The sequence below is a fragment of the Morone saxatilis genome, unplaced genomic scaffold (genome assembly GCF_004916995.1).
Source record: "Morone saxatilis isolate NCDOM2014 unplaced genomic scaffold, NCSU_SB_2.0 Contig17, whole genome shotgun sequence".
Lineage (NCBI taxonomy): Eukaryota > Metazoa > Chordata > Actinopteri > Moronidae > Morone > Morone saxatilis.
This window is the reverse complement of record NW_023339729.1, coordinates 28,852,576-28,868,118: the sequence shown is the minus strand read 5'-3', so window position 1 is coordinate 28,868,118 and position 15,543 is coordinate 28,852,576. Positions and strand designations below refer to the sequence as shown.

Here is a 15,543-nt window from a genome sequence, read left to right as displayed (position 1 = left end):
CCTACGTTAGGTTAGAGGAAAACTGACGTAAACTGTAGTCAAATCACCAGAGATGCTGCAGAAAAATTGGCTGTGAGAACAGTGGAAAGTGATCTAATGCAGAGTGTTCCATAAATATTAACCACATACCTGTAATGAACCTGCGACACTTCATCATGAGTCCTGCATCATTAAAAATGGAGGAATAAAATTGAAAAAAGAATGTTGTGCTGTCCTGTATTGTCAATAAAAAACTCCCGGAAAATGTTTGCTTAAAAATTGTGGGAACTCTGATGCGGACTATTATGATCACAGTGTTGGAAATGTATTTTTGTACCCAAATCATGGTTCTCAAACTAACAAAAGATTGTGAAAATCTGAAATATAATATTTGAAAACATTAATTTCATTTAGTAAAACTACAGTAACAACAATAGTAGAATTGTATTCATTCAATAATAATAATACCAAGAACACGAACATGCTTATTTTCATCATGTTGATTGTAACATCAGTGCACTCTAATTTCTTTATAGAAGATATTTTGCATTGTCATAGCAGGAAAAAACAGGTGGATGTAATAACATTAACGTTGACTCTGTTCCAGCAATGACTGTAATGTAATGCAACTGATTGTAATGTATTTAGTTACTGTAACTCAGAGTGTCTGTTGTGAAAAATATCTCTAATTTTTATTAGAATTTTTAATTATAGTCTTTAAACATTATCCATCACTGCTCAGTATCTTATCTCAGTAAGCAGAGTAGCCCAGATGATTTTTATTCCTCAACCATGTCCTCCAGTTCCTCCAGGTTGATCCTGAGGTTTCCCCCAGGTTGATCAGCCCCAGAGTGTCTTACCAGTCCAACATGCCTGGAAAACCTTCAGAGGGCGAACATCAAAAAGTTTTAAACTTTCCTGTTTCTTTATTCAAAGAAGGTGTTGTTGTCCTTTTTCTATTTCCCTTTCTATTAAAGGATTGTCTTTAAAGCAAGGCAAGGCAGTAAAAGCACATTTCATACACAACGGTAGATTTAATACAATTAAATGATAAAAACAGCAGTTTAAAATTAAAACAAAAAAGAACAAGAAATAGACATATATATATATCTATATATATAAGATATAGATATATATCTTATATATATCTATATGTATATCTATATGTATATATATATGCTATATATATATAAAAGTAATATAAAAAATAAGATAAAACAATAGTACAAAAAAGTACAACATTGGCTTTTACTCTATAATAATCTAAAACAACATATAAACACACACTAGTTATTTTTTTATAGCAATGGGTAAATATAGCTGACGTGAATATACAATATATGTTTTATATTCTTAGAATAAGTAGCTGCTGAGTGGTTTAATTCGTGTGAGTATTATTATACTCGATATGTGTGCGTGTTTTGCAAAAAAAAAAAAAAAGCTGCAGAAAAACCCCAACATGAAGAAATTATATTAGACGTGCTTTTATTTTGATGTTTAACAAAAAGCCAACCGGAAGTTCCGACACTACTGTAAGTGGCTAGCAGCTAAAGCTCGAAAGGTTACCACCAGATCCAAACGCTTATTTCAACTTAACTCATGACTTAGTTGGCCTTAATTTGACACACTGCTTGAACATAACGAGCACGAAAATGAGAGAGGAGTAGAGATAGTGCCAAATCGTTTCAATAAACTTCTGTCGAGCGACTACTTTTCTTTTTTTTTTTTGTGTGGTTTTTTTTTTTTACCTGAAGAGAAAAACCAATGCTGAGGTTGGTCAAAACGTCTATTGTCTGTTTGTTAAACGATAGCTAAGGCGAGTTAGCGAGTGTAACGGAGGAGGAGGAGGGACACTTTTAGAATCAGCATTGCTCTTTTGTTCACGCTGGACTTTCGCTCTCCGTGAATCTGTCGCGAGTGTTATTTGTTATTGTTTGGTTTAAGCGGCTGTAGCTTCAGGGTGGCTAATCGTTAGCTCACATCAAAAGCGAGCCGTCGCCATGTCGGCTGTTCGCCCCCGGTGGCTGATGATAACAGCCTGAGAGGTGGTCAAAGCGCTGGTTCACCGACCGACGACGCCTCACGACTACAGACGGCTTCATTCAGAGGTCAAACGCGGGGGGTTTGTTGTCCGCACTGCAGGGCGCGTTTCGCTCCTGCTGTGATCGATACCATGACACCGTAGATACCAACAGGTTAGTCAATTAGGTTGCTTGCAACTTAAATGGCAATTAATGAGAGGGCTGAAGTGGAGAGGAGCATCAGAACAAAAAGAGCCCCCCCCCAACCGAGCTAATGCTACTGAGCTAACTGGAGCTACTCATTTTCCCTTGTTTGACACTATATAACAGCACCATAATCAATACTGCTGCACCTGAATGGCTTGTTGGTTTTAAAAATAGTAAATAAAATAAAAAAAACTACAAAATATTGCAATGACAACTCCTTTTTTTTTTTGAAGGTAGACTGTCCATCAGGCCCAGCCAGGTGGTTCAAGCACACTGTCACAACAAAAGCATTCACCCTGCTGAAGTGTCCTTGAGCAGGACAGTGGATGTCTGCCAGGGTGGAGGTGCAGGTGGAGGGGGGCAGGATTATTTACCCCGTTGAGATCCGGTGCTGCAGGTTGGAAATCTAAAGCCGAACCAGATTGGAGTAAATAAAAAGAAATGTTATCAGACAGTTATCGAATGAATCCTTTATGTTCATAACTGATGGCAGCACTATGAGATAAAGCACAACTGGATCTGAATATAGTAATCAAATATATTGTGTGCATTGTGGAAAAAATATCTGAAACAATAGTATAATCCGAGTATGTCACACATGTTTGAAAGTACGCTGTAACAAGAACCCTGAATATGTGTTACATATGTGACCAAACAATGAAAGAAAAGAGAAATTGCATGCTTGATTTCTGCTCGTAACATTGGATATAATGTTTAGTATGAGCCTGTGTTATCTGTGACTGTGGTTGATGCGTACGTTATTATTTAGCTTACTGCAAATGATACACGTCTTTTGACTCTAGACTCAATCGCTCATTCTCTGCAGAAGTATTTATGTACAGTAAATTGAAGTCTTGTAATCAATTTATCTGTGTAGTGATTTGCCATTTTGTAATTTTCCTTCCTAAGAAACAAAATCTAGAACCTAATGGCTGAAATGATTCAGTTGGTTTGATTGAAATCGCTGTCTGTCTTCATGTACTAATAGTCCAAAGAGTCAGCATCATCAGCGGCTGCTCAGTTGTCTGCCAAATACTTTATTGATCCCATGGTTAGTTCATTGTGAAGCTTTTGGCCACGTAAGGCTGTTTATATTCAGTCACTTGCTATTAATTGTTATTTAAATGTCTGTTTTCTGACTCTTGATTGTTCCCCCTCTACAAGGTTGTATCTTTAAGAGATGGGCTCCGAAAACCCGGAGGACTTTGGACCAGCTGTGATCCTCGCTGAAGATGACCAGCAAGAAATCGGAGGCCTGATCAACTCTGATGGAGAAGAAGTGGATTTCTCAGATCTCAGTGAGCAGATATATTGTAACCAGCAAAGTATACACAGAGTGAAAGAATAGAGGACTTATTTTTTTTTTTCAACCCCTGTAACATCTGGATGCTATTGTCTGTAAATGTGATTAGTAAACAAACAAATACGGCATGCTAATTTCACTTCAGAGCTAGCCCTAATATCTACAGTAGACACAGAGAGGCATAGTTAGATTCCCAATGATAAGTGAATGTGTTTTAAGTGTTGAGTTTAAAAAGACATTTACTCTGAGCTGCTTCTATAGTGCAGTATTTATTATATATAATGATACAAAGTCTGCATAGACATCCACCTTTATGCATTCCCAGCAAAGTTTGACATGTCTGTGTTAGATTAGGACGCATGAAGGTACTTGAATGCATCGTGTCTGAAAGCTTGCATACAGAGCAGAGATGCAGTGAGCCCACTTTCCCCAAACAGATTTGAACAGTATATAGGACTCTGCTACATGTCTGACCCCCATCAGCGTCACTGTTTGTTGTGCTCTTCCACCTTTTTGTTCTCCTAATTAAAAGGTTTCTTCACTTTCTGTTCACACAGGAGAGAGTGCCATCCCTGGCATTGTACCTGCAGAGGTTCCCTCAAAGACATTTGATCAGAGCGAGAATGAAAAACCAGCGTCTCTTCACAGCTGCTCGGTGTGCGGGAAGGACTTCCCTTACGCCTCTAAACTTCAGCGCCACTTACGTACTCACTCAGGAGAGAGGCCTTTCCCCTGCTCGATGTGCGAGAAGAGATTTCCCGAAAAGGGGCTGCTCATGATCCACGAAAGGGTCCATACTGGGGAAAAGCCATTCCCATGCACTTTCTGTGAGAAAAGATTTGCCAGTCAGGGGGAGCTCAGGCTGCACCGACGGACACACACTGGCGAGAGGCCGTATCACTGCTCCATCTGTCTGAAGAGCTTTTCCCGACACTGGCATCTGAAAACTCACTTAGAGGCGATGCACTCTGAGGTCGTCGCTGGCTTTACGAGGAAGAAGTTTCCGTGTTCGGACTGTGACAAGAGCTGTAACTCTGCAGCTGAGCTCAGAGATCATCAGAGGACTCACACCGGAGAGAGGCCCTACCAGTGCTCTTTCTGTGACAAAAGGTTTGCTTTGTCCGGTACACTTGTGAGACACGAGCGTCTCCACACTGGCATCACGCCCTATCACTGCTCCGACTGTGGGAAGACATTTGCACAGCAGTGGACTCTGACGACACACATGCGGACTCACACGGGAGAAAAACCTTACAGCTGCACACAGTGCGACAAGTCTTTTGTAGCCCCAGGAGAGCTTCGGAGGCACACCAGGATTCACACAGGAGAAAAGCCGTACACCTGCGCGGACTGCGGGAGGCACTTCTCACTGGCAGGGACTCTCAGAAACCACAAGAGATCGTGTACACAGAACAAGAATGGGTCAGTCACGGGTGTCATCTCAGACCCAGTTCAAGCTGCAGTCGGTGAAACATCCCAGCAGGACCTGAACAACAGCATGAGCTCGGAGGTAGTGACAATACGCAGCAATTTAAGTAGAATCTGTGCTTTCTTGTGGTAGTTGGTTGGTATTTTTCAGTTTCTCCTACGTTAATACATATTGTTCTTTATAACTCGCTAATTCATTGTTGCCTCCATTTGTTCCTATGCAACTGTTTTATAGGTGTCTGACAGTCAGAGTTTGCCCAGTGCAGTTGAGCCCCATTCTTCAGAGGGTCTTAACTGTGACAAAGCAGCTCAGTGTGAAAGTAACCTGAGAGAAGCAGAAGAGCGACGGGAGGACGTCACTCCCTGTCCGCATATGAATGTAATAGTGAAAGAGGAGGAAGAGGAGGAACCTTTGTGTGGTACATAAACATGAGATTTCAGATGTTCTTGTTATATTGTAATGGAGCATAAATGCCTTTTGATGCACATTTTTTTTTTCACTTCTCCAGTAGAAGAAGCTTCTGACCAGGTGTCTGGTAGTGAGGACTGTACCACACCAGAGGAAACTGAAGAGCAGCAGCAGGAAAGCAACACAGAAATTAGGATTACAGTAAAGGAGGAAGAAGAACTTGTCAACAGTAAGATAAAATACTGCACAGTAAAGGAGCAGATCACTGTGAAATGTAGTTTTTACCAGGAACATGGACCTAGTTCTATAAAAAAAATACTGAACTGTTTTTCTCTCCCCCCATTTATTGCTGTTATTGATTTTACTGACCTATTGCTTCCCCGCAGCTGTTATTTTACAAGACACAAATTACAGCATTGTTTTTATTCACTCTTACATTGTTTCACCCTCCAGTGTTTCTATGGTGTGCAGCTTTACTCTCTACTGCAGCTGGCACTACCTAAAGCCGGGCAGACACTGTATGAATTACCACAGATTTTTAGCCCCAAATTGGCCGCTCCAAACTAATTTTAGAATTGGGACAACTTTCATGCCAGATAGATTATTGTTTGAGGGGGGGTGTTAGGCTGGCTGTCTTGCAGTTGGAGCAGTTAAATGTTTCCTCTTCCACCGCGGCTGCTGTCAGAAGATTCGTTATAAGCAGTAGTAGCTTACACGTTGTAGCTAAAGCTGTAACCTTGACTGCTGTGATATAAATCTGAACATAGTTGCAAAACAAGACAGTTACATTACCTTTCCTTCTTTTTGTCAACATTGAGGACACCGTTGACTAGTTTGAATAAACCTAATTGGAATTGTCAATGGACAAAACAGACCAGGGGTTCCATGCTTTCGTTCAGTGGGAGTGTCGGATACTAATATAGCACCTTTGACAGGAGAACACACAATGTCTGCCCAGCTTTACGCACCTAAAGGTTTAATTAGCAGGCTTCTCATTTTTAGCCAGTTTCACTGACAAACTTCATTAACTGTAGCTAATTAATTGTGAATGCTATGAGTTGGCCAAACAGCAAAATCTTAAGCTTTTGTCTGGTTAATATGCTCTCTTAATGTGCTCTTTTTTTGTACCTTGTTTGTCTCACAACCAAAGGTGGTTTCTTGGAGAAAGAACCATCCCTCTCTATTATTTTGACATTTGAAATGATAGAAAGTCTTTTTTCAGTTCACTCCGACTGACTCTTTGGTGTCTCTGACTGACTGGTTTGAAAATGAGAACCCTGCACTTATGGTTAGTGTTGATTTTGTGTTTCTTCTTAAGGCTCCTTAGAATTTTATTAGTTTTATAGAATTTCCTCTGATTAATTTGATCATAAAACTTCCTTTAGGAGATTCCTTTTGGGACTGATTAGCAGACTGTGTAACGTTGTACTGCTTCTTCTTTGATAAGTCAATTTAAATTCAGTGGAATACTCCTAGGGTGAAAAGCCAGCATTTTACCTTTTCACTTTCTTCTAGTGTCAGGACTGTGCTTCGAAGTGGACACTTGTACCCATAGAGATATCTTATCAAGAAGTGTGTAAAACGAATATTACTGCTGTGGACAGTTGGGACAGGTGCCAGTGCATAGCAGGGGAGACATTTTGTGCAGCTCTAAACCTAAATTCTTATGCGCTTCACTCCTTGACTGGAAGATAATGCTTACATATCATACAAGTTGATCATTGAATCATTTGTTTTTATCCACTTTCAATCTTATATCATGTTGGATTCCATAGTGAGCAGTGTCTTAACAAGCAAAGAGGTTAATATCAGTTATTTTCTGTCTTCTGTGTTACTAAATGGTGCCTTTTAACTTGTCTTTTATGTTTCCACAGTGTCTGAAGAAGATCCTGATCATGTCGGTGACAGTGAAAAAGACAGTCCTCCAGCCTCACCAGTGCAGGATCCCTTTAACGACAGTCTGACAAAGAGCTCTTACTGCTGCGGGCTCTGTGGAAGAGACTGTCACAAGATGTCTGCTCTTCAGATTCACATGCGAATCCACTCGGGAGAGAAACCTTACCAATGCACTCTGTGCGGCAAGCAGTTCACGCAGAAAGGTCAACTCAAAGGTCACCAGAAAGTCCACACGGGAGAGAAACCGTTCTCCTGCCCGGACTGCGGGAAGAGTTTTGCCCACTCGGGGGCCATGAACAGACACCGGCTCACGCACACAGGAGAGAGGCCCTACCACTGCTCTGTGTGCGACAGGAGCTTCAACCAGTCCGGCCGCTTGAGGGAACATGAGAAAATCCACTTTGGGGAGAAGTTTGACTGTCCAGAGTGTGAAAAGAGTTTTACGCGAGCTTCAAGCCTCAAGAACCATTTCAGGCTTCACACAGGCGAGAGGCCGTATGGCTGCGACATCTGCGGGAGGGGCTTCAGCCGCTCACAAAGCCTGAGGCTCCACAGAAGGAAACACGAGCAGATACAGACTGAGGAGGAGTCGGCATTCGGTGTGAAGAACGATGATTTATCACAGAGCGACGATAACTCTCCGATTAATATGTGTATAACAGACAAAAATGACTGATAATGTATTTATATAAACCATAGAGATATGTACCAGTAGTAGTATTACAATACAAGATTTTAGGCAGTAAAACATGAATTGTAAGAGCGGAAAGTAAAGGACTACCTCTGTGAATAGACCTTCATTAAACCTTTACATGGTGGTTTACAAAAAAGTATTAAACCTAAAATATTTAACTCCCAGACCCGCACACACAAATTAATAGACAGGCAAACGTCAGGTGATGTTCAGCAACTAACAACACAGTTTCAGACAAAATGACCAAACAAATATTTACTACAAACACTACTTTGGTAAAAAAAGATCTTGGAAACTGCTTAGATGATAAATTTAGAGGTCATATTTATTCACGTTTATCACTCTTACCTATGTTAGTTGCATTGAAGTATCACACTGACATTAGTATTTATGGTAGTACAAATGACTCATTGAAGGTCTGTGATTTCACTTTTTCCATGCAGTATTTGTCATTCAAACTAATCGTGTATGTGGAAATTGGATTGAAGAATAATTATGTTTTTGTATCAGACGTTACGAGGGCCAATGAGCAGTCTAGGAATCAGGTGAAACTGGAATTCATTCTTTGGCTATGAGCTACTGAAATGTCAGAAATATGTATCCAGTAATGAAGCAATGGGATCATGATAGTCATCAGGTTTTTTTTTTTTTTTTTTCCAAAACCGTTTTGCCTTAGTGGTGATTATGTTTTTATCTCTGTTTTGTACAGAAGTTATTCAAAAACCAAATCATGAATCAGGTTCACCTGGTTTAGACAACTCTCAAAGGCCAAGTAACCATTGTGAATAAAGGCATCATCCTCTAAGGCTGATACAAAAGCCAAGTCATGAAGCCATGTAGATGGTAAATATTGCCCAGTGCTGCCTCTGTCTAATTGTATGAGACATGTTATACTGAACAATAAAAGTAAAAGTACTAAACACTGTTTTGTTTGGGGATTTCTGACTGCGGAGGCTAATGTATGAGAAATATATGTACACAGGTCATTTAAGATGTTTGATATATTTTACAATATTTAAAGGCATCATCTGTTGACACTGGAAAAATCTCTGACCAAATAATAAAAAAACCAAGAGGGTGTTCTCATTTATACAGCAACAATATTCTCCTGCCTGAGAGTTGCGTGGTCATGCGTGAATGTTTTTAATAAGGCAAATGCTTTTTTTTCTGCTCGAGTGGAGGTAGTTTTTGAGAAGAAGTCATCTGTGAAATGAATTCACTTGTCTCTGGCTTGCATAAAACCCTGCGTATTTCTTTTTTTTACCCCCATCTGACTCACAGTATGATTGCCCAAACCTGCTCGAGGGTGTGTGGGAAAGGAAATCAAACATATTGGAACAGGCAAAGGTAGATGTTATCTTTTCCAAGAAATATATAGAACAAGGTTTTACCAACTAATGTTTGAGCAATAATAATCGAATTTCTTGAACCATAGCGCAATTTGAGCTGCTCACTCAATCGTTTTAAAGCAAGGCTTGATTCTGTTGATATATATATCAAAATCGACCTCTACTAAATGTTCCCAGAAAACAAAATGAAGTGACAGCTTCATATTCTATACAGCTAATAGCCTAAAAGTATATACTGCTGGTTATGTGTTCTAATTTCTATCTGAAGAACTGTTATTTAAACCAGCTCACTCTAATATTATTCACATATTATTTATCTTTACTGTTAGAAACCTACAGGCTCATATTTCCCAACAGGTAGACTTTTCATTTACAGGTAGTCCAAAATCCAAAGCTGCTCCTGAAGGCAGCACCGTGGCAAGGAAACACACTCCTGACCCCTTCGATTAAAAAAAAAAGAAATTAATATTTTATTCAAACATTAACATATTACATATAGCATGTCGCTGTTTATATAAGCACATAACATGACATTTGGAGTTCAGTTAACAGATCGAGAATCCGACACAAGCGCTTGTTGTCGGACAATTAATCCGGACGTTTTCGGGATTACGAGGTACCCTGAATGCGACATGAAGATAAACAGACGCACGCCAGGCAGAAGGTTGAGATTATTAACGTTAGCTAACGTGATATTTATTTAAAGGGAAAGTTGATCTGTGTGCTGTATTTTTTTATTAATCTCACAAAGACTCGAAGGTTATCGAGGTAAGTAAAGAAAACGCTCCTGTCGGCTAACGTTACAGTGATGTTAAAAGTCAGCTAAGGCTAATAGATTATGCTAAACTAACTCACCACTCACAGTCTCACTGCGACTGGTTGTTGTTTTCTTATTAATGCAATAACCCCGGGTGTTTGTCAGTCAGTCCCCACAGCTGCACTTAATTAAACGTCTCCTTGGTGAACTTTGACATTCACATGATATCCTATGCGAGGGCTAATGCTAGCTGAGGTTAGCTCCAGTCTGTTCTTTGGACAAAATGTGCGACACTCAAAGCATCAGCAGCCTCCCTGTACGCTCACATGTAAGGGAATACAACGTGAGATCATTTCAGTGTGCTGTTTGAGACATGCACAGAGTCAGGGTTGTGTTTTATTCACAAGTATATCTGCGTTAAGTACGATATGTACACACACGTGACCGCAGGATGAAGGAGAAAGGTGCTGCAGTTAAAGATGCAGCATTGTTTTAATAATAATAATAATAATATCCAGTTATTGTCAGTAAACATACCTGAATGGACCATTTGTTCACAGCAACCATTTTGACATTTAATATTAGCATTCACACAAAAGGCTCAGCTACAGTAACTGGAACAGAAACCTGTGTTTACCCTACTATGTCATGTCAAAGTGGTTGCTGTGAAATGGGTCTATTGGTTAATGACACATCTATGGTAACTCAGTGTGTCCTTAGATGTTTAGTGTTGTGTGTGTTTGTGTGTGCTTAAACAAATGACCCTAAATAAATCTTCTTTATAGTGCCAATATATTCTGTCTTATACACATTTTCTGCTTTCTGTTAGACCTTTCTTCTGCTGTGGTGTTAAAACAAAACCATTCAAATCAACTGTCAAATCCCCAAAAAACAAATTTTCACTTCACAGATTCTTTTGCACACTTCTCCAACTCCAGACCACAGGAAATGGTATTTGTCATTGTACTGAACTTTGTCCTGCTGCCTGTGTGTCTCATTCTCTCATGTGTTCAGTCACTCAGTTTAACAAACACACCCTATCAGGATGGTGTCATACAAGCGGCTGAACCCTGAAGATGTTCAGTTTTCCAATGCAGCTTTGTCAGAAGAGCCTCGGCCTGTTCATGAAGAAGTTCCGGTGAGTTCTTATGTTTATCCGTACTGCTTTCTCTGCGTTAAACCTTCTGCAGACAGTGTTAAGGATTAGTCTCTTTCTGTGAATTTAAATCATTGCTGCAGCGACTTCATGGTCTTTCTCCAGGCTTCCAGTCTGGTGGCATATTTTAGAGTCTACATGTTAGTCTCATTATTTTTGTGTTTGACCGTATTGGTTCAATCTTCTAAAGAGCTGAAATGAATAATCCGTTGGTCCATAAGCTTCTTAGTTATGAGGATTTGTTGCTTTTCTGTGACTAGGTTTTTGACTCTTTGTTGGACAAAATAAGACATTTGATCGATTTTAATTAAGAAAAAATCTATGTGATAAAAAAAACAATGGTTAGTTGCAGACTTGTGTATTTATTTTATGCTTTAGGGCAGCGCGTGCTTTGCCACCTAAGATTGTTCAAGGATTTGTTTGTGTTGTTTTCTATGTTTTCTTATTCTGTAACATACAGTATAACAGCCTTGAACAAAAAGAGATTCTTAACCTCATAGAGGCTTTCCTGGTTAAATAAAAAAAGCTGTGATTTTGATGGTTTTGTTCCTCATACTAGAAAGGAACTGTAGTCATGTGAGACATCTGGTTTGCAGATTGCTTTTCTCAGTTTGTTGCTTGTCTGATTTCTACGTTGTCTTTTAAGGTGCCGGAGCCAGAGGAAGCCTCTTTGCTTCCACGGAGGCCATCATGCTCTGTCACCTCAGGCCTCCTGGTGATTGGCTGCCTGCTGCTGCTCCTCTGTGGAGGCTGGCTACTGGGGACTATATTCTGGCTGCACAGGCCGTCCAACCAGCAGCCACATAAACCTCTGCCACCGGCCTCGGCACAAACACCAGTAGTAAACGACACTGCAGCTGCTTTCCGCCAGCAGACTTGCAGTTTAATCCCTGAGGCGTGGAGGTTTGATTGCTACCCTGAAAGAGGGGTGGTTGTGACCCGAGAGTTGTGTGAGGCAAGGAACTGTTGCTTTATCCCCGCATCTGCTCCCTTCTCATCAGCCACCCGCCCATCAGGGAGAAACGGCATCCCATGGTGTTTCTATCCTCCGGATTTCCCTTCCTACTCCCTTGTGTCGATAAACGACACGTCCCTGGGACAGAAAGGTACGCTCGTGAGGGACGTGAAGACCTACTATCCAGCAGATATCCTCACTCTAGAGGTGGAGATACGCCACGAGACCGACACGCGCCTACGTGTCAGGGTGAGTGAGTGGGGTACTCGCTTCGTATTAATTTATATTTAATAAGTCACACAGCATGCTTTCAAGGGCCTTTTTCACAACAACATTTTGACTTCTTTATAGTAGAGAAAGCATAGGTGTTACTAATAACATCAACTATGGCTCCCTTTTATTCAAGTGTACCAGTCAGCCAAAGCAGTGGGCCAGCATGAACCAGGACCCTGAAACTGAAGCCCATCTCATTAAGTGTATTATTCACACCTGTGGTTTTCTTTCTGTGATATGTCAAAATGTCTCTCATGAAAAAAGCCTTTCCAGCATGGGCGTTATACACCCACACAGTCCAGAACAGGGGTCTAATCAGCCGGAATAAGTGAAAACAGCTGTCAGTGTTTACTATGGGTGTTTGTAGGGCTTTTACTGGTTACATGCAGTATCATATTTTTCATGGAAAGTAACAAAATGTTCCCTGCTATAAATAATCTCACTGTGTAATTGACTGTAAAGACTCACCAATACTATTACCAGTAAAAATACAAGCACAGAGCTACATTGTTGCACACTGAGTTGTTGTTAAATTCTCTGGAGTTCATGAAAACAAGGGTAAAGTGGAATCTCACCAAACCATTATACATGCAAGCAGGCAACAGATTCACATTCAGAGCTGTAGCCATGTGAACAAAGGTTTCAATAAGATCCACATGCCAGCGTTTGCTTAAACCAGAATGGTGCAAAGGTACTATCATAACCTTTTGTAAGTCAGTTGATTGGTTTTTATTACATACTGCTGTAAATTATCTGGTCTGTTATTTAATTCTAAACTATTTTTCTCATATTTCTCAATCTAGATTACCGACCCTTCTAATTCAAGGTTTGAGGTTCCGATCTCTGTTCCCACTGCCACCAAGAAGGCAGAAAGTCCAGACTACATCGTAGAGCTTTCAAAGGAGCCATTTGGTCTCATTGTGAAGAGGAGCTCTACAGGAGCAGTGCTGTAAGTCAAATGACTTTATTTAGTTAGGTAAAGAAAGGGTTAGCGTCACAACTGGACAAATATTATGTACTAGAAACTCTCTTCAGGCACATACAGTTGTTGTAATGCAATCATTAATGATATTCTGTGTTCCCTTTCAACGGTTTCCTGTCAGTCTGAACACCACAGTGGCTCCGCTCTTCTATGCGGATCAGTTTCTCCAGTTGTCCACATCTCTGCAGAGCCAGTTCATTTACGGCCTGGGCGAGCACCGCTCGACCTTCCTGCATGATGTCCACTGGAACACACTCACCATGTGGGCCAGAGATGTGCCTCCTATGGTATGGAAATCCCTGTTTTTGTCATTGTTCTGTTTTACATTTTAGCCACAGACACAAATATTAGTATCAGTGAGTAACAGCAGACATTTGACTTTTAGTTGTTAACTAATGACATTAGCAATAGCTCAGTTCTGTTCAAGTGTCCCGGCAAGTCAGAACAGTGCGCTAGCATGTAGACCTTTATCACAGCATATATTTTTACATAAAAACTGTACAATTTAATAACATCAATAACAGCTGCATTTCTGGTATTGTGCATGCAGGCTCAGTGGAATAACTTTACTCTCATATGTGCCTTTTCTTGACAGTGTGAACAGCACAAATCACATAAAATCTGATATTTTCCAATTCTGACCACTTTCATATGTGGTCCTAAATCAATGTGACCTTAGTGTGAACCTGTTGGAATTCATTTAACTTTTACGCCACTCTAGATCGGCATTCGTCACAATTATGCGCTGATAGGAGTCATTGAGTAAATACAAACATGGAAAACAGCTGCAATGGAGGTAGTTAGTGGAGGGACAGTGAGTTGTTAGACCTTGTTTTTGGGGTGACCCTACTATTCAAGCTAAACTTGAGGGGTCGTATTGTAACTGGTCTACTCTGCCTCCACTTCCACACAGAGCTCCGTACAGAGGCTTGCAGTGTGAATGCAACTGAGCCATCGTTAATATTATTTACACCTCTGCTTTCCTACTGTGTCAAAATGTCTTCTGTGAAAAAGGCCCAAATAAATAACATTCATGATTTTGCTCCTTCATTTAATATGCAGTTCACCTCAGTGCAAATAAGATTAAATTAATTAGAATATCCTCTCTACAATGTAGGAACAGACAAACCTATATGGAGCCCATCCATTTTACCTGGCAATGGAGGACGGAGGGAACGCACACGGCTTCTTCCTGCTGAACAGCAATGCAATGGGTCAGTCTGCTAGTCGCCCCGATACTTCAACATCAACTTGTGCAATAATACACATTGGTGTTAGAATTAGCTGATCTCTTACAGTGTTGAAACTGTTCAGATGACTAAATTAAGCAATTTGATAAAAGCAGAAGTCCTAAATAACAGTTATCATTATGACTGTGTCACAGCAGTTACTGTCAGTAAATGTCAGATTGTGTCCAGTGTTGTATAAAGAGGTGACTTAGTGTCATGTTGTATTTCCTAACAAAGACACTGATTGCTAACTGAAAAGTTGGATTGGTTTACAATCTTAGTTTAATTGAATTGGCTTCCCTTTCCCATCATCATAAGAAAGGCTGAAAATATTAGCTTTTAATGTTGTAATGCAGGTCTTTGTTGTTGCTTTGTTGCTCCACAAGCAGGAAATGCTGTACCATGCATTTTATTATTATATGCCATGCACTTAGATAATATCTCAGTTGTCCTAATTGTATTTCAGAAGGATTTTCTTATCAATAACAAATGTTTAATCAGTAGTTTTTCTGTTTCATCAGATGTGATCCTCCAGCCCGCCCCAGCACTCACCTGGCGTACTATCGGTGGAATCCTGGACTTTTACGTTTTCCTTGGTCCTGATCCCAGTTCAGTGATCGAACAGTATGTGGAAGTCATAGGTCAGTAGGAGTTTGCTGGGATGTGGGGATGTTGTGTTCAGTAGCTGCATGACTGTTTTACAGAAAATAAAACTATTGTATCCCAAGTGTTACCCACTAAAAGAGGCAGTTCCACATGTCACTCACTGCGTTTTTAAGCACGGTTTGCGGCCACTATAGCTTCTCCTTCACGCTTGGAAGGAGAGGGTGAAGTGAGGGAGTTGTGATCTGCAAGACGCTTGATCCTATGTCACTAAATCCTACACACTGGTCCTTTAAGTGTGA

The 15,543-nt window shown here is 40.4% G+C and overlaps 3 protein-coding genes across 10 annotated transcripts in view; 2 read left to right on the top strand and 1 right to left on the bottom strand.

Annotated features, from left to right (window-relative positions):
* LOC118327159 (bifunctional apoptosis regulator-like) overlaps positions 1-15,543 on the bottom strand; it is a 337,943-nt gene that overhangs the window by 30,450 nt on the left and 291,950 nt on the right. The window lies entirely within an intron of this gene.
* Positions 1,502-8,853, top strand: LOC118327155 (oocyte zinc finger protein XlCOF28-like). 6 transcript variants are annotated; one of them, XM_035660416.1, is made up of 7 exons: positions 1,502-1,751; positions 2,445-2,604; positions 3,372-3,505; positions 4,068-5,020; positions 5,174-5,357; positions 5,448-5,576; positions 7,222-8,853. In XM_035660416.1, the coding sequence occupies exons 3-7, from the start codon at positions 3,388-3,390 to the stop codon at positions 7,917-7,919; spliced, it is 2,082 nt and encodes a 693-aa protein (XP_035516309.1). In that variant the 5' UTR covers positions 1,502-1,751; positions 2,445-2,604; positions 3,372-3,387; the 3' UTR covers positions 7,920-8,853. The 6 variants fall into 6 exon arrangements, with proteins under 6 accessions (XP_035516309.1, XP_035516308.1, XP_035516311.1 ...); XM_035660415.1 differs by having other exon boundaries at positions 1,502-2,174; XM_035660418.1 differs by having other exon boundaries at positions 1,502-2,174; positions 2,441-2,604; positions 5,451-5,576.
* The window catches only part of si:ch73-12o23.1 (lysosomal alpha-glucosidase), a 12,195-nt gene continuing 6,547 nt past the window's right edge, over positions 9,896-15,543 (top strand). The window contains exons 1-7 of one of the 2 annotated variants that reach the window (XM_035660407.1): positions 9,896-10,054; positions 11,058-11,181; positions 11,846-12,403; positions 13,231-13,376; positions 13,531-13,696; positions 14,527-14,623; positions 15,160-15,279. In XM_035660407.1, the coding sequence (XP_035516300.1) occupies positions 11,089-11,181; positions 11,846-12,403; positions 13,231-13,376; positions 13,531-13,696; positions 14,527-14,623; positions 15,160-15,279 (1,180 nt within the window). In that variant the 5' untranslated portion in view covers positions 9,896-10,054; positions 11,058-11,088. Of the gene's footprint in view, positions 10,055-10,095; positions 10,377-11,057; positions 11,182-11,845; positions 12,404-13,230; positions 13,377-13,530; positions 13,697-14,526; positions 14,624-15,159; positions 15,280-15,543 lie in introns of those variants that run through there. The other variant, XM_035660408.1, reaches the window with a different exon arrangement.

What these genes read in the sequence shown, in the direction of transcription:
- LOC118327155 (XM_035660417.1), top strand. Translation starts at nt 3,388, where the DNA reads ATGGGCTCCGAAAACCCGGAGGACTTTGGACCAGCTGTGATCCTCGCT. An exon ending in ACAACAGCATGAGCTCGGAG is followed by an intron (nt 5,021 to 5,173) that starts GTAGTGACAATA and finishes ACTGTTTTATAG; the next exon opens with GTGTCTGACAGTCAGAGTTT. An exon ending in AGAGGAGGAACCTTTGTGTG is followed by an intron (nt 5,358 to 5,447) that starts GTACATAAACAT and finishes TCACTTCTCCAG; the next exon opens with TAGAAGAAGCTTCTGACCAG.